Source organism: Galeopterus variegatus, unplaced genomic scaffold (genome assembly GCF_000696425.1).
Source record: "Galeopterus variegatus unplaced genomic scaffold, G_variegatus-3.0.2 Scaffold405, whole genome shotgun sequence".
NCBI lineage: Eukaryota > Metazoa > Chordata > Mammalia > Dermoptera > Cynocephalidae > Galeopterus > Galeopterus variegatus.
In genome coordinates, this window is record NW_007726516.1 from 91,962 (window position 1) to 115,458 (window position 23,497).

A 23,497-nucleotide genomic window follows, 5' to 3' on the forward strand; every position below is an offset into this window, starting at 1 on the left:
AAAAAAAAAAAAAAAAAAAAAAAAAAAAGAAATAGAAACATGTCCAAGTTAAAGAAATATGTCTAGAAATATGCCCAAGTTAAAGAAACAGAATAAAACAGTGATTAATTTGGGGGAGCAAGGAGTAAGGCTGGTTTCACAGAATATGCTTTATAGCAAGTTTCGGTTTTTCAAAGTTACTTATTTTTTAAATTAAGTAGCTGTATTCACAGGTACCCAATGTTATCCATTTCTTGTATGTTCTTCTGAAGATGTTCTAATGCACATATATGCAGAAGAATACATATATAACACATGGAAACACATTCTTTTTACATAAATGGTAACATACTTTAAATATATATAAACTATATATAACTCACTGTAACTGGTTTTAAAAACAACAGAAAGCTTAGTTCCCTTTCACAAGTTTTTGTGTAGGGGAATTAACATTTTATTGAGCATCCGGTCTGTGTGGTGGACACAGTGATAGGTTTCAAATCCTTTATCTACACCATCTCATTTAATCCTCACAACAATTTTACAAGTCAAGACAACTGATATCAATTATTCTTAATTTGTAGATTAGAAGACTGAGGATCAGAGATATTAAAGGTTTCGTGCAAGGTCTCAAGACTAAAAATGACTGTGCTGGAATAACTAGAATCCCTAACTCAGACACTTTCTACTTCACTTTTTCACTGGTATAATATTCAGCACGGGCCGGTTGCTCAGTGGGTTAGAGAGCGGTGTTATAACACTAAGGTCAAGGGTTCGGATTCCCGCACCTGCCAGCCGCCATAAATAAAATAAAATAAAATAAAAATAAATGTTCAGCACGTCTTTCTGTACTGCACCTAGTAGATCTGTAATTAATTATTCAAAACGTTAAACTTCAACGAGATCACCAAACAGAGGCTACATTATCGGGCTGGATGAAGAGTAGGGGCAAGGGGTGAATTTATCTTTTAACATCTATCTTAAATAAACAGGCAGTCTTTTTTGTACAGGGTGCAGAGCTAGGAAGCCGTGATCCCCTGGGATCTGAAAAAACAAAACCAGAATCAGGTGAAAGAAGTGCACTGAGGAACTCTAACATCTGCCTCCACTTATATGAGTTTATTTTCTAGCCCACAGAACCGACGAGGATCTCCCATCTCCTCGCGGATGTAGCATAAACGTTGAGGACCCGCTTCGTCAGCGAGTCGCTCAGCGGAGAAAAGGTGAGAGAACCAGGGCTTTAGGCCTGGAGAAGAGGTGATTGTCCCAGGGAACCCAGAGACATCAGCAGTCTCAGCAGCCTCTGGGAACCCAGCCGCAGGGAGCCAGTCCCTCCAGGGTCTCGTTACTCACTTTTTTGATGTTGGATTTGGAGGCGGGATGAAAGTCTTTTTTGCACATGAAGTTGGCGAAGGATTTCCCCATCTTGAAGCCTGAGCTGGGGAAGGCAGCGGCTAGATCTGTGAGCAAAGTAAACAACTCTCCCGCCTACCCGGAACTGCGCCTCCAACCTCAGCGGGAACTTCCGAGGTCAAAGGTGACAGCTTCCGGCAACTGAAGCTTCTGACGGCAGCTCCTCGCCCTTTCTCCCTGTCACTTCGGGTGGCTGGAAGGCCAGGTGAGGGGCGTGCACGGAGGAAGGGCATGCACAGTTGAGGTAGGAACTGGGGAGGCAGAAGTGGGGCGCGACGCTGCCTGTCCGTGGGGCTCCGGGCCCAGCTGTACCAACTGCAATTTGAGCGCGGCAGGCTGGGGTGCGAGGTGGACGGCGGCGGGTCTTCCGCAAGAGGTGCTTGAAGTTCGAGCCGACCGCTTTCTGTGAACTCTGACTCGAGTTGCAAAAACTTTTGTGCACCAGTTTTCTGATCTGTGTCATGGAGATAGTAATCCTCGTCCTAACTGTACTACATTTGTGAGGATCAGACGATGTGACGTTTCTGAAAGCGTGTGGTGAACTAAAGCATGTGAAATAGAATATCAGCTCCACAAAGAGGAGGGACCCAGTTTGTTTTGTTCCCAGCTGTTTCCAGCTGTACGTACCTGGCGCAGAAGGAGATTCAGTAGACGTTTGTTGGATGATGAATACGCGTTAGGAGTTAGTAAAGGCTCTCAAGGCTTTACCTCCTCAGTGGGCTAGATGCTATTCTAACTACGGGGCAAGTTTCCTTAGCTTCTCCTACGACCACAGTCAGACAGCCCCGGTCACTTAGTGCACTTTGATGGCCCTGGGGACTCCAGGGTTTTGAGTGGACTTGGCTGCATTCTAACTACGGGGCAAGTTTCCTTAGCTTCTCCTACGACCACAGTCAGACAGCTCCGGTCACTTAGTGCACTTTGATGGCCCTGGGGACTCCAGGGTTTTGAGTGGACTTGGCTGCTACTGCTGTACGGAAGTCACCAACCAAGTCCTTTAGAGGGGGTGATGTTAAAAGTAAGCCTTTTGTGAGAAATTTACTCTTCTGCCTAATAATAATATCTTTCATTTGAGAGTCTACTATGTTCCATGACTGTGCAAAATGCTTTGCATATTCTTATTAAACGCTTACCAAGGTCAAGTGTTCAGATTCCCATACCGGCCAGCCGCCAAAAATAAAAAAAAAAAAAAAGCTCTGTTTAATTGGCTTAAAAAGAAGCGCTTATGTAAATTAAGTATTCTGTTAGCAGTATAGAAACTAGCTTGTTTGAAGGTAGAGAGTTATCTCAATTCATTGTTCACAGTCAGTTACAGATCAAACTCCTTGTTATACTCTTTACTCCCGTCTCACTACTGCATTTGAGGAGTCTCAAAAATAAAAAATAAACATAAATATAGAAATTCTTATAATAGCCGCATTAGATAGTACCTTTTATTTTACTGATGACGCAAGAGGCATAGAGAAAGGGATTAAATAGCCTGGCAAGGTTATGTAGTGGTGGAACTATGGAACACAAATAGAAGGAGATCCAGGACATAAAGACTGAAATACACAAAGAAAAGAACAGAAACAATGGTAACTTCTCTCTCTTCCCATCACTGAGAAGAGAAAAACCCTTAGGAGTGTCAGGCGGAAGTGTACATACAGTATGTGAATCCTCTTACTGGACAGTGAGATCCTTCAGGTCTGGAAGCAGGTCTTATTAATCTTTGTATTCTCATCACAGGAACTTATAGAGAAAAAATCTTATGCACCCAATATTTCCTTAAAGGTAGGAAGAGGGTGTCTCCTTTGAGATCCCTCCTTTTGAGGAAGAATATACATAGATTATCATCTTTGTTTCTTGGATCATTTTGTTTTCTTATTAATGAAACTTTTATTAGGTTTAAATTTTGTTTTTAAATTGGTAATATATGCCTGTGTAAAGCCATTCTAAGGTTGAACATTATAAAGTAAAGGAAAGAAGAAAATTTATAAAACAATGTTCATTCTGAAAGCAAAATAAAAAGTATAGGACACTTAGGTGTTCTACTAAAACTGAGGATTTAAGATTTTCCAAATTACAATCGAAGACATAATTACATATTAAATTCAGCAATCAGAATTTAGAAGTTACATGTGTGAACTTTCTCCTAGAAATATTAACAATTAGAATTTTATTGACATATTTTCATATTTGAATCAATGAGTCTGTTTCAAAATTTCAGTCTTACCAGTATTGTAGTCTATATGTCTTCTTCCCCAGGTCAAAGGAGGCCCTTTCTTCCTTTCTTTGAGAAAATACTAGGTATATAGATTTTTTCCGTAAGATAAGTTCCAGTGATGAGAATACAAAAATTAATAAGGCATACTTCCAGCCCTCCAGAATTTAACTATACAGTAAGGGAATGTGTGTGTGTGTGTGTGTGTATACATAATGAATATATTAATTATATATAATACACACACAAAGGAATGTGTGTGTGTGTGTGTGTGTGTGTGTGTATACATAATGAATATATTAATTATATATAATACACACACAAATATAGTAGAATATAGCCTTTATAACTGTAGAGCTACGTATGGGAATTCCCAAAATAGAAACAGTGAAAGGAAATTCAGGAAAGACATTGGGAAAGAAAGGTCTTAGAAAATGATTTCAACTGTAGACTAGAAGAAGGTAGTTCTCACTGCCATTTTCTTATTAATTATTGTAGTACAGGATTGATTCCCAAGTCATACTCTTATTGATTTTTGTACTGTAGTATATGAAAATCCTTTATTGGATATGGCAATAATATACCTGGTCATCAAGTAAGATTCTTTGTTTTGTATGTACTTAAAAATGTTTTCTCTTTTTATTTTGAAACTTTCTTACGATTTTTAGTTTAAAAAATGGAACCTTGTTCCTGTGACACTTTCGTGGCATTACCTCCAGCAACATTTGATAACAGGATTATTTTTGGAAAAAATTCAGATAGACTCTCTGATGAAGTACAAGAGGTGGTTTATTTTCCTGCTGCAGTTCATGATAACCTGGGAGAACATCTTAAGGTAGGTGAAATACATATTTTGTTAGCTACATGCTTCTTTAAAAATATTAGAAACTGTTATTTCTGTTCTTAGCTAGCAATTTGGCAGAGACTATAGAAGTTAAAATTCAAGAATTTAAATTTGAAAAATAATTTGAATAAAAAATAGACTTCTGGGCTTTTATTTCAGTGATTTGGAGGAAGTTGAAATAACAATAATAAAAATTGTTAATTCTATGATCAAATATTTGAATTGCTTTCCATATGCAAGTATGTTAGATAGGGCAAGAGATTTAAAGTCAGCTGTCAAGACTTGGAAACTCTGTCTTCCGGGAGCTTAGAGTCTGATATAGGAATAGGTTAATGCTGTACCCCACAGATGTATGCAATCAATTATGTTTCAATAAAAATAAAAAAGTAAAAAAAAAAAAAAAGAGGAATAGGATGTGTATGTAACTAACCCTATTATAAAATAGGATGGTTTAAATGCTGCATTTAAGTAAGAACAGCATGCTGTGGCAGCAGAAGAGGAACATTTAATGCAGACTAGGGATCAAGTCACTAGGAGTTCAGTTTTCAGCTGGAGTTTGATGGACAAAAAGGATTCTGATTGATGTAGAATAAGAAAAATCATTTCAGACGCTGAGAATAACAGTTTTATGACACATCAAAAAAGGTTTATTAGGCCCTGCAATAATACTATCAACATGCATTTAGTCACTTGGTAGTATACATATTAATTAAAGGATTCTTTCAAAAATATATTTTAAAAACCCATTTAACATGAGAGTTTAATATTATGCTTTTATAGCTAAGTTATGTACTTTTTGGATTTTATTTTATTGATATACTAATATTAAAATATATTAAATATTAGACTTTTTTTTATACTAGGCCATATTTTCTTCCTTTGCTGAGACTATTTATTCCTCTGGAATACCATTTTCACTTTATCTCTTTGTATAAATAGGTACTGAGATCACTAACCAAGAAACACTGGACACTGAAGTTGAGAACTGCTTCCTTAAGTTTCAACTTACATACATCTTCTTCTACAACAATGTTTAAAGATTTCACAACTAGAAATCATCTCTCCTGAGCTTCCATATCACCTTGTCTTCACTTCTTTTCATGGACCTTATACTTTATATTTTCTTATATCTTAATTAATGTACAAGTCTTAGTTTCTTGAAAGCAAGATCTGTATTGATTCATCTTTGTAACAAATCTCTTAGGAGAATGCTTTATAATAGGAGATGCTCAGCAAATATTTGAATAGTTAAGTGCTTAGGGTCAATTCTAATTAAGTTTTAAGAGAAATGCCTTTATTACTAAAATTTCAATATAGCTACATTTCATTTATCTCTTTCATAATGGTTATGTCTTCTGACTGATTTTTTAAATTATATTTTTTGATAACTTTTCTTTTTTGGTAACTTTTTTGGTAACTAAATTATATTTTTTGATAACTTTTCTTGTTTGTTGCTATGACTTTTTTTACAGTGTACTTATATAGAAATTGATCAAGTTCCTGAAACATATGCTGTTGTCCTTAGTCGCCCAGCTTGGTTGTGGGGGGCAGAAATGGGAGCCAATGAGCATGGAGTTTGCATTGGCAATGAAGCTGTATGGGGAAGAGAAGAAGTTTCTACTGAAGAAGCACTACTGGGCATGGACCTTGTCAGGTTATTTTTCTGTTATGTTTTCGCACTATACAACTTGTCTAAATTTAAAATTTTGGTGTAACTCTTGTTTTATTTTTCTATTTTTTCTTTTTTCAGACTTTGATTCTTTATAGTTCGTATCAAGAATGCTTCAGGGAAATACTGGCATGCAATTTCATGACTCCCAAATATCATTAATTGGGAGAAAGGAAGGATTTGGAGCCAAGCCCGTGGCGCACTTGGGAGAGTGCGGCGCTGGGAGCTCAGCAGCGCTCTGCTCCCGCCGCGGGTTCAGATCCTATATAGGGAAGACCGGTGTGCTCACAGCGCTCACTGGCTGAGCCCGGTGCGGCCGGTCTCAAAAAGGACCAAAAAAAAAAGAAAGGAAGGATTTGGAAATTATGATTCATTGGAATTACCTAATGTCCTTTATTCCACCTTAACTAATTTTCACAATAATCTCATGGGTTATATTTTATATTCCTCCTTTTACATATGAGACACCTGAGGCTCTATTTAGACTTTGAACATAGGTCTGTTTGACTCCAAAAACTGTTTTCATGATTCCAAATTGACTTCAGGAAAAAAAGTTTAAAAGTTATATTTCATTTTATCTGTTAACATGAAGGGATTTCTACTTTAAATGTAAACATAAAATCTCATGAGCATGAAATTATTTGAGAAAAAAGAAATTTATTTTAATCTGAGAACCTTAATATTTTTATTTTAGACTTGGCCTTGAAAGAGCTGATACAGCTGAAAAAGCCCTCAATGTAATTGTTGATTTATTAGAAAAATATGGCCAAGGTGGAAATTGTACAGAGGATACAATGGCATTTAGCTATCACAACAGTTTCCTGATAGCTGATAGGAATGAAGCCTGGATTCTGGAGACTGCAGGGAAGTACTGGGCAGCAGAAAAAGTACAAGGTTTGAACAAGTTTTCATGATTTAATTTGTTTTACAATTAATAAAATGTACCTTTAACTGCAGATATTACATTTAATTATCTTTCAAGATTTATAATCCAGTGCAATGAAGGGTTGAACTGCAGGGGAAATTTTAAAATTTGAAAGAAGAGTGAAAGAGCACTATAAAGAGCTTTCTTGAAAAAGATTTAAAAAGTCATGTTATCTCTGGGAATATGAATTTCATATAACTTGTGTGTACTTTCTGTGTTGCAGCTTTTGGCCATTTTATAGTACTTTTTCACTTTTTAATAACCTCTTACCGTTTTTTCCTCTTTGAGCTGAACTCCAAAATTGTATCATGTGTAAGTATGGAGGTGAAGAAAGGGGAATGGAGCTGGGAATAGGTGTCTGTGGATTAGTGGTTAGAAAGGGTATGTTGATACAATAGTAAAACATAAAAATTTGGTATCGAAAAAAACAACACAATTTGATTGTTTTAGAATTCTTTGTTTTTTCTTTCCCATGGTTTCTTTGTGATCATATATTCTTTTCATTTTTCAAGTGAGGAAATCCATATCGTAAAACAACACAATTTGATTGTTTTAGAATTCTTTGTGTTTTCTTTCCCATGGTTTCTTTGTGATCATATATTCTTTTCATTTTTCAAGTGAGGAAATCCAAAGATGTAAAATGACTAATCTTTCCATCCTTAGTCCCAGTTCATTGTTCTTTCACTAGAGCACAGCCTTGTGTTCAAGCAAAATCACATCTTTTTGTGTACTTACCTTCTGGATCTCCTACTTTTACTGGGAAGATAAGATATACATGTAAAAAATGTTAAATGGTGCATGAATGATACAGACATGTAGATGATGTGAATATTTACAGGATGGAATGGTCATTGTGAGCTGGAGGAGTTCAGAAAGGTTTCATGAAAGTAGGCTTGAGCTTTGGAGAATTTGATGTTATTTTTCAAAATAGGTCATTGCCAGTTGTTTTGATGGACATTTTGTTTTATATTTTATGTTTTATATTTTGTTTTGTATATTTTATGTTTACTAATACATAAAACTGAACTATTTCTCTTTTCATGCTAATTGGCCTGAATGTACCGTGCAAGAGAGAAATGAATGAGCACATTATTGAAAAAGCCTCACCTGGCCATCCAAAATTAACACTTTCAATGTGTCTGATTATCCAGTTATAGATTAATTTTGCCAACTAGTTTCTCTTCCTATTACTAAATGAGCCCAAGAACGAAATTGTTAAACTGTAGGGAATTATCTATTAGATGGAAAATTCCTCTTCTCTGTCTGTGATTCTATTATGACTCAAGTTGAGTTTTTGTACCGAGAAAATCCCAAGTATGACTCAATTAGAGTAATTTAATTGTTTGTACTTGGCAGACAGTTCTTCTAAGTCAGTTTTAAAACATTACCAATTTTCATTTATCATGATCTCTTTTATCTACTATGATCTCTTTAGAACAGGCTTTTATTTTTTCTATTTTGGATTTTAGCTGAAAGTTTTGTTTATAACTTAGTTTTTTTTTTTTTCCTTTTTGTCTTTTTTACTGACTGGTAACGGGATCGCAACCCTTGGTGTCGCGCCCGCACCGCGCTCAGCCAGTGAGCGGGAACCAGTCTCCACATGGGACCCGAACCCTTGGCGGGAGTGCCGCCGCGCTCCCAAGTGGCACACTCTCCAGTGTGCCACTGGGCCGGCCCTATAACTTAGTTTTTAACAGTTTCTGTTTATAAGTTTTTTGGAAACCTTATATATCTGTTCTAAACTTATTTATGATTATCTTTTAAAAGTAATTTATAGAAAATACTAATATCTAGAATATATAAGGAACACTCAAAATTCAACAGTAAACAATCCAATTAGAGAACAGGCAAAAGGTATGAAGAGACATTTCACTTAAAGGGATATACAGACGTCATATAAGCATATGAAATGATGTTCATCATTATTAACCATTAGGAAAATGCAAATAAAAACCACAGTGAGATATCAGTGGACCTCTATCAGAATGGTTAAAATAAAAAATAATTATATCACCAAATGCTGGTGAGAATGTGGAGACTGGAACATTCATTTACTGCTAGTAAAAATGTACAGCCAGCCGCTCTGGAAAACAGTTTGGCAGTTTCTTGAAAAACTAAACATACAACTACCATACGACACAGTGTTTGCACCCCATGCATTTATCCCAGACAAATAAAAACACATTTACACAAATATTTATAGCAGCTTTTTCCATGATGGCCCCAAACTGGAAACAACTAAGATATCCTTTAACTTGTGAATGGTTAAACAAATTGTAGTACATCCATACCATGGAATACCACTCAGCCGTAAGAAGGAGTGAACTGTTGATACATGCAGTAATCTGGATTAATATTCAGAATTATGCTGAGTAAAAAATTATTCCATTTATATAACATTCTTTAAATGACAGTTATAGAAATGGAGAACAGGGTGGCTGCCGGCAGTTAATGAGGGGTGGGGAAGTGAGAAAAGTGGGTGTGGCTATAAAAGGGCAGCATGAGGAGCCTTGTGATGCAAGTATTCTTTATCTTGACTATCAATACCAATATTCTGGTTGTGATATAACACTATAGTTTTGCAAGTTGTTATCATTGGGGGAAACTGGGTAAAGGGTATACAGTATCTCCTTGTACTGTTTTTTATAACTACACATGAATCTACAATTATCTCAAGATAAAAAAATGAATTATTTTTTTTCCTTTTTGTCTTTTTTCGTGACCGGCAACGGATCGCAACCCTCAGTGTTGCGCCCGTACCGGACCGGGACCGGCAACGGCATCGCAACCCTCGGTGTTGCTCCTGCACCTCGCTCAGCCAGTGAGCGGCCGGTCTGTATGTGGGATCCGAACCCTCAGCGGGAGCGCTGCTGTGCTCTCAAGCGGCGCACTGTAGCAGTGCGCCACCGGGCTGGCCCCAAAAAATGAATTTTAAGAAGTTATTTATCATTTGAATATTCAATAAATGCACATAGCACAAAATTTAGAAGTTTGTATTTACATTTAAATAGTGATTAAGAATCATAATGTACAGATAAATATTTTATGTTAAATGTAACTTTTCTTTTTCCTTCTCTGCTTCTTCTTTTAAAATAGAGGGAGTTCGTAATATTTCTAATCAGCTTTCTATAACAACCAAGATTGATCAGGAACACCCAGGCATGAGAAACTATGCTAAGCAGAAAGGTTGGTGGGATGGTAAAAAGGAGTTTGATTTTGCTGCAACATACTCTTATCTTGACACAGCCACGATGATGACTTCATCAGGCAGATATTGTGAAGGCTACAAGCTTCTGAATAAACACAGAGGTAATTTTATTATTTAAATAATATCAGAATGACAAATTACATTTTGAATAGATACAATGTAGGAGTGATAAAATATGTTTTGAAAAATAATACTTAGTAAAAATATAGTTTTATCAAAATGAAAACAATGTGATATTGTAAGCTATTTTTTTTTTTAGATTATTATTATACAATTTTGAGAGAGTAATGTTTCTTTTTGAAGGTCAAGTTCAGATTCTCAATCCTCAGACCTTTATTTTAGTTCCCATTAATATTCTTTTTTTTGAGTGCCCTGAATTCCCCCATTAATATTCTCAAAACAAAATTGGGATTACTTTTCTTCTCAGAATTCACTAGAGCATGGAGACAACTTCTTTGACTATTGCTGCTGCTTTTTTTAATTTATCTTTTGATAGTACTCTTATTGGTTATCTTCCTATTACAAAAGTTGTATCTAGAACTTCTGGTTGAGAAGACAAACTGAGCAGATATAAGAATTTTCCTTTCTACTTCAAAACTTTAGAAATGTTGAATAAAATATTTAAACATTAAAGACATATATAGCTGGTTTCAAGTACAAGAAGAGGACGTCACCAAGTACCAAAAATGAAGAGAGGACCCATAGTGTAAGGANATTTATCATTTGAATATTCAATAAATGCACATAGCACAAAATTTAGAAGTTTGTATTTACATTTAAATAGTGATTAAGAATCATAATGTACAGATAAATATTTTATGTTAAATGTAACTTTTCTTTTTCCTTCTCTGCTTCTTCTTTTAAAATAGAGGGAGTTCGTAATATTTCTAATCAGCTTTCTATAACAACCAAGATTGATCAGGAACACCCAGGCATGAGAAACTATGCTAAGCAGAAAGGTTGGTGGGATGGTAAAAAGGAGTTTGATTTTGCTGCAACATACTCTTATCTTGACACAGCCACGATGATGACTTCATCAGGCAGATATTGTGAAGGCTACAAGCTTCTGAATAAACACAGAGGTAATTTTATTATTTAAATAATATCAGAATGACAAATTACATTTTGAATAGATACAATGTAGGAGTGATAAAATATGTTTTGAAAAATAATACTTAGTAAAAATATAGTTTTATCAAAATGAAAACAATGTGATATTGTAAGCTATTTTTTTTTTTTAGATTATTATTATACAATTTTGAGAGAGTAATGTTTCTTTTTGAAGGTCAAGTTCAGATTCTCAATCCTCAGACCTTTATTTTAGTTCCCATTAATATTCTTTTTTTTGAGTGCCCTGAATTCCCCCATTAATATTCTTAGATTATTATTATACAATTTTGAGAGAGTAATGTTTCTTTTTGAAGGTCAAGTTCAGATTCTCAATCCTCAGACCCTTATTTTAGTTCCCATTAATATTCTTTTTTTTGAGTGCCCTGAATTCCCCCATTAATATTCTCAAAACAAAATTGGGATTACTTTTCTTCTCAGAATTCACTAGAGCATGGAGACAACTTCTTTGACTATTGCTGCTGCTTTTTTTAATTTATCTTTTGATAGTACTCTTATTGGTTATCTTCCTATTACAAAAGTTGTATCTAGAACTTCTGGTTGAGAAGACAAACTGAGCAGATATAAGAATTTTCCTTTCTACTTCAAAACTTTAGAAATGTTGAATAAAATATTTAAACATTAAAGACATATATAGCTGGTTTCAAGTACAAGAAGAGGACGTCACCAAGTACCAAAAATGAAGAGAGGACCCATAGTGTAAGGAAGATTTGAGGTGTCTCCTTCCCACACAGACCTCTTTATTTCTGGATCAAGGGGTGGATTTTGGACCAAATGTATGCCTTAGAGGCAAGAATTTTAACATCCCCAAGAGTGTAGGTATCCATGTGAAGACCCATTCATGGAGTAGGAACTGGGCTCCTTTCCAAGGCTACAAGTCTGAAAAATGCCACTCTGCTCTCTGCTCAGAATCCTAGCCTGGAACTGAGCTGCCTGCTGCCCCAGGCTTCAGGTCAGTAGTCTCTTTTAAGAGACTGAATTCTGAGCCAAATGTATTTTGTGGTCTCAGCTGGCACTACATATGCCATACTGAGAAACAAACACTGGTTTGGAACGAGTAAACCACACAAGATCTCAGCATACTTGTATTTCTGTATTGACTATATGAATATTTGGTATGACAAATATTTAGATTTTACTGAAACTTCCTATCCAAATGGGAAATCTGCTGTAATGAGTCTACATGTAACTGCTATTGAAAACATTTAAGTTATTTGGAGTTTCAGGTGAAAGGTTTAGTTTCTGTATCCACTATGATAGTTTCTACTGTTATGTCCTCAAGTTCACTGATCTTTTCTTCTGTACTATCTAATCTGCTGTTAATCTAATCTAGTGATATTTTCATCTCATTTATTGTATTTTTCATCACTACAAGTTCCATTTGGATGTATGTATTTCTTCTTATCTTCCATTTTTCTATTCATTACCTTAAAGTTTTTCTTTAAGTCCTTGAGCAAATTTAGCATATTTATAATAGCTGTTTTAGCATTCTTGTCTGCTGACTTCATCATTTCTGTAATTTCTGGGTCTGTTTTTCTTGACTTAATTCTGTTCTAGTTTTGCATCACATTTTCCTACTTATTTATGTGTCTAGTAATTTTTGATTGGATGGGCATTGTGGTTTCATTTGCTGAGTGCTGGATTTTTTTATATTCCTTTAAAAAGTTTTAGACTTTATTTTGGCAGTTAGTAAGTTACTTACAGAACAGTTTCATCCCTTTTAGGCCTGTTTTTAAGCTTTTCAGGGGTAGCTCTAGAGTAGCCATTACTGTAGGGCTAGTTTAGTCCCACTCCTAAGGGATGTGATCCTTCTGGGATTTCCACTAAATGCCCTATGTACTAAATGAGTTCTCCCTACTCCAGCTGTTGGAGGCTTGAAAGATTCCCAGCCTTGCGTTAGCTTTATGAACTTTTAAAAACTTACAGCTAATGATAATTACCTTTTCCTTAAAATTTGTTTTCTGGCCTTGTGGAATTTTACCCTATGTATGTGTGCAAGCCAGTATTCTGCCAAAGACTCAGGGGAACTACTATACAGATTTCTAGAGCTTCTTGTTTGGTTAGCTCCCTCTTCTTTGGTGTATTGCTCTGCAAATTCTAGACACTCCCGCCTACCTGAGCTTTGATCTGTCTTCTCAACTTAGAGTAACCTTTGGGCTATATGTCTGGGTTCCCCCTCCCTGCACTGTGGTCTGGAAATTGCCTCCAACAAGAAAGTCAATGTGATGGTCAGGCTTACCTTGTTTGTTTCCTTTTTCTCAGGAGAAATAATCCTACTCTACTTGTTGTCCAGTATCCTAAAACAATTTTACATATTTTATCTAGTTTCCTGTTGGTTTATAGGATGAGAGTAATTCTGGATCTTCTTGCTCATACATGGTTGGAAGCAGAAATCCTATTTACATTATAGCAAGTGCTTTTTGCAGTGTAAAAGGAAATGTAATTCTTATCAAATGAGATACATTATTATTATAAACTGCTTACACTCACACCACTATAAGTTCATTGAGTATTAAAATAAATAGGTAATTGGTGTTTTATGTGTTTTCTGTTATGCAGAAATTCTTGGTAGATTGTCACATAGTTTTTAAAAGTGTTTTAGTAATATTTGGGGAAATTGATTGAGTTTTAGAATATGGGCTAGGAATACATTATTATTTTCCCACAAAATATAATAAGCTGTAGGCTTCTGCTACTCAATGTTTTCCTGAATAGTTCAGACTCAGGTAAGGAGGATGTATGTATTTTAGAAACCACCCATACGGAGATCCCCATTACAATGCCAGGATTCTCACAAAAGATGATTCCCTTTGAAGATAATTTCACAGAAACATTATAAACACAAAAGCAAATTCAGTACCAAGACAGAAATAATTCATAGACCCAACAAATACATTACTAAAAAATTCAGGTGTGACCATTATGTTTAGGTTATGTTTATAAGTAGTTTATTTTTTACAAATACATACTGAAATATTATGGATAAAATGATATGAACTGGGATTTGCTTCAAAATCATTTATTGAGAAGCATTTCATAACTGTTGAAGGCATGATGGATATATGAGGGTTTATTACATGATTTTTCTAAATTTTTATATATTTGAAATTTTCTGTAATAAAAAATTTAAAGTAAAATTTAAATATTTGAAGATATAAAGGAAGAAATCCATAAAGCAAGAGTTGGAGATAATGAAAAAGAACAGATGAATTTGAAAATTCTGAAATGCATAGAAATTATAAAAAATGAAAATATAGTCATTGAAACAAAAATAAATGTTCAAAAATCAAGCATTTGGAAGATGCAGGTAGGGCAAAAAGGAAAAGAATTACTCATAATGAGCACTCAGGGCTCACTTAACATTAAATTTTTTAAATTGCAAAAGTAAAATGTGTCACTGTTAGCACATATTTTTTGTAGCCATATTTCTAGTTATACATACACAGCTTATTTTTAACAATAAAAATAGATCAATACTGTACATTTTATTTTAATCCACTTATTACTTGGTGATATATTGGGACCATCATTCCACATCTTTTGTTATCATTCAATTTGAAATATTTTAAAATTTTCCTTGTGATTTCTTCTCTGACCCATGGATTATTTAGCAGTGTGTTATTAATTTCCAAAAATCTGGGGGTTTCCTAGATATCTTATTGTTATTGATTTCCAATTTAATTCCATTGAACTCAGAGAACATACTGTGTATGATTTCAGTCTTTATAAGTTTATTGAGATATAGTATGGCTCAGAATATGGTCTGTCTTGGTGTACAGAATACATATTTTTCAGTTGTTGGGTATAGTGTTTTATAAATATCAGTTAGGTCAAGGTGGTTGTTTTGTCATCTATGTCTTTACTGATTTTTTTCTTGTTTTATATATTTCTTTGAAAGGAATGTGAAAATCTCTAATTATGATTACATAATTGACTGTTTCTCCCTTTAATTTTGTCAATTTTTCTTCAGTTATTTTGAAGCTTTGTTATTAGGTACATATACATTTGTGGTTGTTATGTGTTTCTGGCAAATTGACCTTTTTGTTTTTGTGAAATATTCCTTCTCACTGGTATTATTCTTTTTCTTGAGGTTGGTTTTAGTCCAGTCTTCATCTGCTTACGGTTTACATGATATATATTTACCTACCCATTTACTTTCCAATTATCTGTGTCTTTATATTTAAAGTGTGTCTCTTGTAGAAAGCATATAATTGGGTCTTGGTTTTGTTTTATTTTGTTTTTAGCCATTCTGATAAGTTCTGTCTTTTAATTAGAATGAACATTTAATGTAGGCTGGTTTTGGTTCCAGGTAAGATGGAGTAAGTACACACTGCTCTGTTTCACCCTCTGAATGTATCTAAAAACCTAGAAAGTGTGCATAAAGCATCTTTCTGAGGACCCTTAAAAGTAAGAGGGAGCAGATAGTAGAGGAAAGAAACCAGAACTTAAAGTAGAAATGATCTAGTGGTGAGTTTCATGGGTTTTTTCTTTCCTTGTCATCCAGCCTGGTTTCAAATAGCATGAATCCCAGAACTGTGTACTAAATGTGAACAGGAAAAGCTCTAAGAGAAGCCTTTTTTCTGGTCTAAGGAGAGGGAAGGTCGGCTCCAACAAACCCCAAGAGTGGGAGAAATCCCTGGGGTGGGGGGGGTTGTTTTGTTTTGATTTTTTCTTTCTCTCTTGCCTCAGCTCCTGTGGAAGCCCCTGTCCTGAAACTGCAGTTCTATCATGGCTAAGTAATGATGGTAGCAACTGCTGGCAGGCATCTAAAACTCTAAGGGAAAGGAATTCTTTCTCACCAGAGGAATTATGGTCCAAAGACCATGGGACAAATTTCTGTTGCTTTTTTTCTCCTTTGTGTTTTCTTCTTGGCTCCAGAGGCAGACCCAGATGTTGGAAGAGAAAAGAGACTGAAGACCTTGTGTTCTAACCATGGGACAAATTTCTGTTGCTTTTTTTCTCCTTTGTGTTTTCTTGCCTCTTGGCTCCAGAGGCAGACCCAGATGTTGGAAGAGAAAAGAGACTGAAGACCTTGTGTTCTAGCTAGAGAAATAGGAAGGGGAACCCATGGAAGCCAGAGAGTGTCAGGGAGATTGAGGATCAGTATTAGCTCAAGAATCTAATCCCACAAAGTTGTGTGAGAATGCCTGGGCTCACCCTCAATCTGTATGTATGTGTATCAGAGCCTAAGCAGCATACTGAAGGCTTTGAGAACTAACCTACAGAGTACACTACTGCTTAGGTCCTGACTAGCCACTGGGTAGTGCTTATGTGGGACAGAGAGTAGCACTGCAAAGGCTTTGAAAACAACTAGCATTGGAATACAGCCGCAGAAGGTGGATCAAAACTATTTAAACAAGACCTAAAGTCTCACAACATAATGTTACAATCCAAATTATATAATACAAAATTACTCAATATATGAAGAAGCAGGAAAATCTCAACAACTAGCAAGGGAATCGACAGACACCAACCACAAGATGATCTAAATGTTAGAATTAGCAAAGACTTTAAATCAGCTATTTTGGGCCGAGACTGTGGCGCACTCGGGAGAGTGCGGTGCTGGGAGCGCAACAGCACTCCCGCCGCGGGTTCGGATCCTATATAGGGATGACCAGTGCACTCACAGCACTCACTGGCTGAGCGTGGTGCGGCCGGTCTCAAAAAAGGACAAAAAAACCCAGCTATTTTAAGGGTGAACACTCAATGTGAATGGAAAGCTAGAATGTCTTAGCAAAGAAACAGAAGCTATAAAGAAGAACTAAATGGAAATTTTGGAATTGGAAAATATAATAACTGAAATAAAAAATTCACTTAATGGGCTCAATAGCAGAATGGAGATGACAGATGAAAGAGTCAGTAAACTTGCAGATAGATTAATAGAAATTTTCCAATCTGAACAACAGACAGAAAAAAGATTGAAAAGAAATAACAAAAAGAAAAGATCCTCAGGGATCGTGGGACTATACCCACATGTCTGAAATTTATGTCATCAGAGTCCCAGAAAGAGAGTATAGTACAGAAAAATGTTTTGAGTAATGGCTGAAAACTTCTTAAAATGGCAAAAGATTCAAACTTACAGATTGAGGAAGATTAACAAACTTTAAATATGATAAAGAAATCCATGCCTAGACTCATATAATAATCAAACTGCTGAAAACCAAAGACAAAAAAATCTTGAAAGCAGCTAAAGAAAAATCACACATTCTGTATAGGCAAAAAATGATTTTTTATTATAAACCATGGATGCCTAAAGGCAGTGGAACAACATTTTTAAAGTTCTGAAAGAAAAGAACTGGCAGCTTAGAATTCTATATACAGCCAAATATTCTTTAGGGATGAAAGGGAAAATAAAAACATTCTGACATGTAAGAAAACTAAGAGATTTTGTTGCCAGCAGCTCTGCTCTAAAAGAAATGCTAAGGAAAGATTTTAAATGGAAATGATACCATAGGGAAATAATCAGGAGTGAAGAGCCACAGAAATGGTAAATATGTGGGTAAATGTTTCTCCTCTTAAGATCTTAAAAATATGTTTGACAGTTATAAGCCAAAATTACATTTCCTATATTATATGTGATAACTACAGTATAAACAAGGTAGTAAACAAGTATATGTTCCTACATGGTGGCATAATTTTTACATTCTACTTGAACTTGTAAAATTTTAATTCAGGTAAACTGAAAAGTTAAGTATGTATATTGTCCTACAGCAACTATTAAAAAAGCTATACAATAAGATACAGTAAAAACCAAACAGATAAATGAAAATGGAATACTAAGAAGATATTCAGAAAGAAGGCAGGAAAGGGGAAACAGGAACAACAACAAAATAATAGAATGATCAAACAGAAAATAAATAATATAATGTAGACCTAAATTCAAACATATCTATAATTGCATTATGTGTAAATGGTCTAAACATGCCAATTAAGAGACAATGTGTCAGATTGGATTAAAAAATAAAAACAAGACTCATCTATATGCTATTTATAAGTAACTCAGTTTAAATATAATAATTTAGATAGGCAAAAAGTAAAAGAATGGAAGAATATATAACATGTAAACACAGATCAAAAGACAGCTGGATTGACTCTGTAAATATTAGACAAAGTAGAGTTTAAAGCAAGGAGGATTACCAGAGAGAAAGAAGGACAAAATGAAAAAGAGTCATTTTACCAAGTAGACATAATTCTAAATGTGTATGCACTTATCACCAGAGCTTCAAAACCCATGAAGGGGGCCAGCCCGGTGGCGCACTGCTACAGTGCGCCGCTTGGGAGCACGGCGGCGCTCCCGCCGAGGGTTCAGATCCCACATACAGACCGGTTCCCGCTCACTGGCTGAGCGAGGTGCGGCCGCAACACCGAGGGTTGCGATCCCGTTGCCGGTCCCGGTCCGGTACGGGTGCGACACTGAGGGTTGCGATCCGTTGCCGGACACGAAAAAAGACAAAAAGGAAAAAAAAAAAAAAAAAACCCATGAAGCAAAAACCGATAGAACTAAAAAGAGAAATAGACAATTCTACAATTATAGTTGGAAACTTCAATATTCCTCTCTCAGTCATCATAAGAACCAGGGACAAAAAATCAGCAAGGATATAGAAGAACTGAACAATACCATCAATCACTGGATCTAATTGATATTTACAGAACACTCCACCCAACAACAGTGGAATATACATTCTTTTCAAGTGCATATGGAACATATGGGGGCACTTCAAAAAGTTCACAGAAAGATTCATATTATCTTTAATTCTGTTTTTCCACAAACTTTTTGAAGTACTATTATATGCTTAATGAAATAAATATGTATATGTATGTATATGTATTTTTTCTTATTTTTTACAGTAACAGTACCACCCATTCACATTTTTCTGCATAAGTTTTTTTTTAACTAGCAATATATAATATAGACCAGTTAACAATATATGATGAAAATCATTTTATTTCAATATATACAGAACCTTCTCATTTTTTAAACAGATGCATAGTATTCTATTATTTTGATACCTCCTTATTTCCATGTGGTAGTATAGTATTTTAATCATTGTGTAATAAAGACTGATTGTATAAATTGTACTGTAGCTAACAAATCTCTGTTATTTAGGTTATTTTTAGTTTTTTATTACTGAAAACTATATTATGTGTTTATAGCTTATTTATATTCACATCCATGATTATTTTCCTAGATGAGTTTCTAGAAGAAGAATGTGGGATCAAAGCATACGCATTTTTTTTTTCTTTTTTAAAGATGACCGGTAAGGGGATCTTACCCCTTGGCTTGGTGTTGTCAGCACCACACTCACCCAGTGAGCTAACCAGCCATCCCTATATAGGATCCGAACCCGTGGCCTTGGTGTTATCAGCACCACACTCTCCCACGTGAGCCACGGGGTGGCCCTAAAGCATATGCATATTTTAAGGCTTTTGAAACACATTGCTGAAATGACCACCAGAAAAGCTGAGTCAATTTGAATTTCCACCAGTAATATTTGAGTGCCATTTACTAATATACTTATCAATATAGGATATTATTTGTTACAACCTTTATAAATTTTGTAGGCAAAAATGACATGTTATTATTTTAATATGTATTTCTTTTATTAGTGAGATTAGACATTTCCTTGCATTTGCTAAAAATTTGTAATTTTCTTATAAATTGCATGTTTATTAATGTATCTTCTTCCCAGTTTTATATTGGGTTACTACTTTTGGGGGTTTCTTTGGCAGCTGGCTGGGGATCAAACCTGGCCTTTGGTGTCATCAGCACCACACTCTAACCAACTGAGCTAACTAGCCTACTAACCCTACTAACTCTTTTTTCTTTTTTATTAAAAGATGACCAGTAAGGGGATCCTAACCCTTGACTTGATGTTAGCACCATGCTCTTCCAAGTGAGGTAACCGGCCATCCCTATATAGGGATCCAAATCCATGGCCTTGGTGTTATCAGCACCACACTCTCCCAAGTGAGCCAGGGGCCGGCCTCTAACTCTTAAAAAGTAATTTCTAATGTACCTTTCTCCCTTTGCTTCCAAATAATTCCAGCAAAATAACTTTTACCAAGATTACTGAGTGGCAAATAATTGCTAAAAGGGTCATTCCACTAATAAAAATATGAGACTGATAGACCCTCCTTCGTTTGAAGGATAAAATGGGTTCATAAGTCAATCAGAAAGCAGTTACTCAAGATGGATCACTCAATGATTGATATTTGCTTCTTAGGTATTCATTAAGCAAATTAATTATATGTTAGTTATTTGGTATAGTAGAAAAAAGTTTGTGACATGATATGTCGGACTTTCAAAAGGAGAAAACAGAACTGAGGTTACCAGAGGTGGGAAAGGGGAAGAGGTGGGGGTTAAGCAAGGAATTGGTAAAGGGCCATGAAAAACGATTACATTGTATAATGTTGAATGTACTAATTATCCTGATTTGAGCATCATATATTGCACACAGGTATTGATATTCAACTCTGTACTTCACAGATATGTACAATCAACTATGTTTCAATAAAAAAGGAAAAGAAAAAGTTTGTGACAGAATGTTTTTAGAATGCCTTATTTCAAAGTATTTAATATCTTTTATTTTAATTTCCAAAAGTATGTCTTACCATTTGAAAAGTTTTCTGTAAAGTTACTTAGTTTATCATTTTATAAGTAGGTTATTTAAACTATCTTTTTTTCCTTGCGGATAGGTGTATAGTAAATGCTACAGCATGTTATACAATGTATTTTAGTTTTAGACTTATTGTAAAAGTGGATCAGGAATAGTGGTTGCAGCAACACCTATTTCCATTTATTAAGTGCTTATCAAGGATCAGACATTGTGATTTACTTAGCTTCTTTAAGCAAGCATGTGAAGTAGATATCTCCATCTTACAAATGAGAAAATTGTGTGTGTTTGTGGTCTTCATTTATCTTCTCTGTGAAACTGAAAAAAATGGACTTTCTTATTTGTCCTTATTTTTCTCTTAGCACTTAGTTCATTGTTTTGCACTACTAGTATGTTGTATATAAATTAACAATGGATTGTTAGTTGAATTAAATTGTAATTTGTAGATAATTTAACAAAGATCATTGTGTATTTTTTTGTGGCAGTAAACTTAAAGACTCAGGAAATAAAACTAGCAGGTATTCTTTAAAAATTAAGAACAACTATGTATAATTAAGATGAGAGGAAAATGTCAAGAATCCTAAAGTTTAGGGTAATGGACAAAAGGGAGAAAAACAGAGAAATGATTATAAATTAATTAGCTACTGCATCATCATAATTAATTGTCATATTTAACTACAAAATAACTGAACCATAGACTTGAAATGCATACATGATTATAGAAATGGATGCATCTGACATGAAACTTATTTTTCCAAGTGTGAAGTATAGTTCATCCAGTTTTTTGTGTTTTGCCAAAACAATAAATATCTTTCTCATACTTTCATAGAAAATTGTCTGCTAGTACATTATGGTTAACTTTTCCTATGATTTTTCTTGATAGAAAAGCCTACCTCTCTTCTTTGCAACTGTCCTACCTGATAGCTATTAACTGTGCTGCATGTATCTCCAAATTGTATCTCTATGCACTGATGTATTTTAAATAACTAGTTTGAATTGCAATGAAATTACACCCTGTGTTTTGAATTCATTTTACTGAACCCTGCCACTGCAGTCTCAGTACTTATTCAGTGCTTGCTAGTGGATTACTTACAGCTCTCCTACTCAAGTAATCATGTAAATCCTCCTTTCATTTTGAGAATTGTAGGTTTTGAGTACAGAAAACATTTTCATAATACCTGTATTATTGTGGTATTATGTTTCTGACACTATTTTTATTAAAACTTGCGTTTTATAGGAATTTAGATTTGAATCATTTTTAAATCTCACTAGGTGTTGAAGCTCTGTGCCTGATAGGCTTTTGCTTTATTGTTTTGTTTTAATATTAAGGGCTGTTTTTAGATGCACTCTTTTTTTTTTTTTTTTTTTTTTTACTTTTCCTGTGTTTTTAAAATTAACTGCTCCTGTAACAAGTTATCTATAAACTCGATAAATTGTTTTTCTTGAATTTGAATTCATAGCTATACTGTAGAGAAACTAAATAGGAAAATATAAACTTGTATAAATCTATTGCTATTAACAAAATAGTTGGTAGCTTGTATGATTAACTGAGGGTGGAACATTAAATTTTTTATAAAGAAGTAAGTTTTCTTTTAATTTGAAATGTCACAGAATCACAACTTGGGTACAGACTTGCTGTGAGCTTTTTCTTTTAACCTTTTATCATGGGAATTGGGAGAGGTTTTTGCTTTTCGTGCTCTCTTTGTCTTTGTGAGTTACTTCATTTTTTTATTCCTTTACTGTCATTATAGTAGAGTTTTGGGAGAGAGGAAAGAAATACCTGTGGTCTCAATCAACCATGTTAAATGAAAGTTATTTGTATCTTTGAAACTAATTTTAACACAATAATTAAACATTTCCATCTAAAATATCTGAAAATATCTGATGGTAGAAACTATATATTTTATGTTTTCTTTAAAACTGTACTTATTACAATATGGATCTACCACATTCATTACTGTTATTAAGAAATTGGTACTACTTCAGGGTAAATGATGTATTAATAAATGGAAGGCATAATAGTGGAGTGGTTACAAACACAGTGTTCGTTATAGAATAGTAACTGGTATTAGACTAACTTCCTCCCAAGCATAACTATAAGATCAAGAAGGAAAACCATTGTTTGAAGGCATGGATGAACACCTAAAACAGTTAGGACATGAAGAGCCTAGTTCCAGGAGGCTGAGAAAAGATTGGCTAAATCTAAACTTTGAGAAGAGGCTGACGTTTTCTTTTCTTTTCTTTTCTTTTTTTTGGTGGCTAGCCAGTACAGGGACCAGCCAGATCATGGCTGACTTTCTGTGTCACAATTTCTCCTTAAACCGATTGTTAACTTCTAAGCAGCACATATATGAGGGTACTTCAAAAAGTTCATGGAAAAGGGGCTGACTGGTTAGCTTAGTTGGTTAGAGTGTGGTGTTGTTAACACCAAGGTCCAGGGTTTGGTTCCTGTCCTGGCCAGCCACCACACACACACACACACACACACACACACACACACACACACACACACAC

At 34.9% G+C, this 23,497-nt stretch overlaps 2 protein-coding genes across 2 annotated transcripts in view; one reads left to right on the forward strand and one right to left on the reverse strand.

Moving 5' to 3' along the window:
* The window catches only part of CIR1 (corepressor interacting with RBPJ, 1), a 39,487-nt gene extending 37,996 nt beyond the window's left edge, over nucleotides 1-1,491 (reverse strand). Inside the window, exon 1 of the mRNA XM_008568385.1 lies at nucleotides 1,333-1,491. Within this exon, the coding sequence (XP_008566607.1) occupies nucleotides 1,333-1,404 (72 nt within the window). The 5' untranslated portion in view covers nucleotides 1,405-1,491. The remainder of the gene's footprint in view (nucleotides 1-1,332) is intronic.
* Nucleotides 1,492-1,508: 17 nt separating this feature from the next.
* SCRN3 (secernin 3) overlaps nucleotides 1,509-23,497 on the forward strand; it is a 37,063-nt gene continuing 15,074 nt past the window's right edge. The window contains exons 1-5 of the mRNA XM_008568384.1: nucleotides 1,509-1,597; nucleotides 4,264-4,430; nucleotides 5,912-6,093; nucleotides 6,803-7,002; nucleotides 10,130-10,342. Of these exons, the coding sequence (XP_008566606.1) occupies nucleotides 4,272-4,430; nucleotides 5,912-6,093; nucleotides 6,803-7,002; nucleotides 10,130-10,342 (754 nt within the window). The 5' untranslated portion in view covers nucleotides 1,509-1,597; nucleotides 4,264-4,271. The remainder of the gene's footprint in view (nucleotides 1,598-4,263; nucleotides 4,431-5,911; nucleotides 6,094-6,802; nucleotides 7,003-10,129; nucleotides 10,343-23,497) is intronic.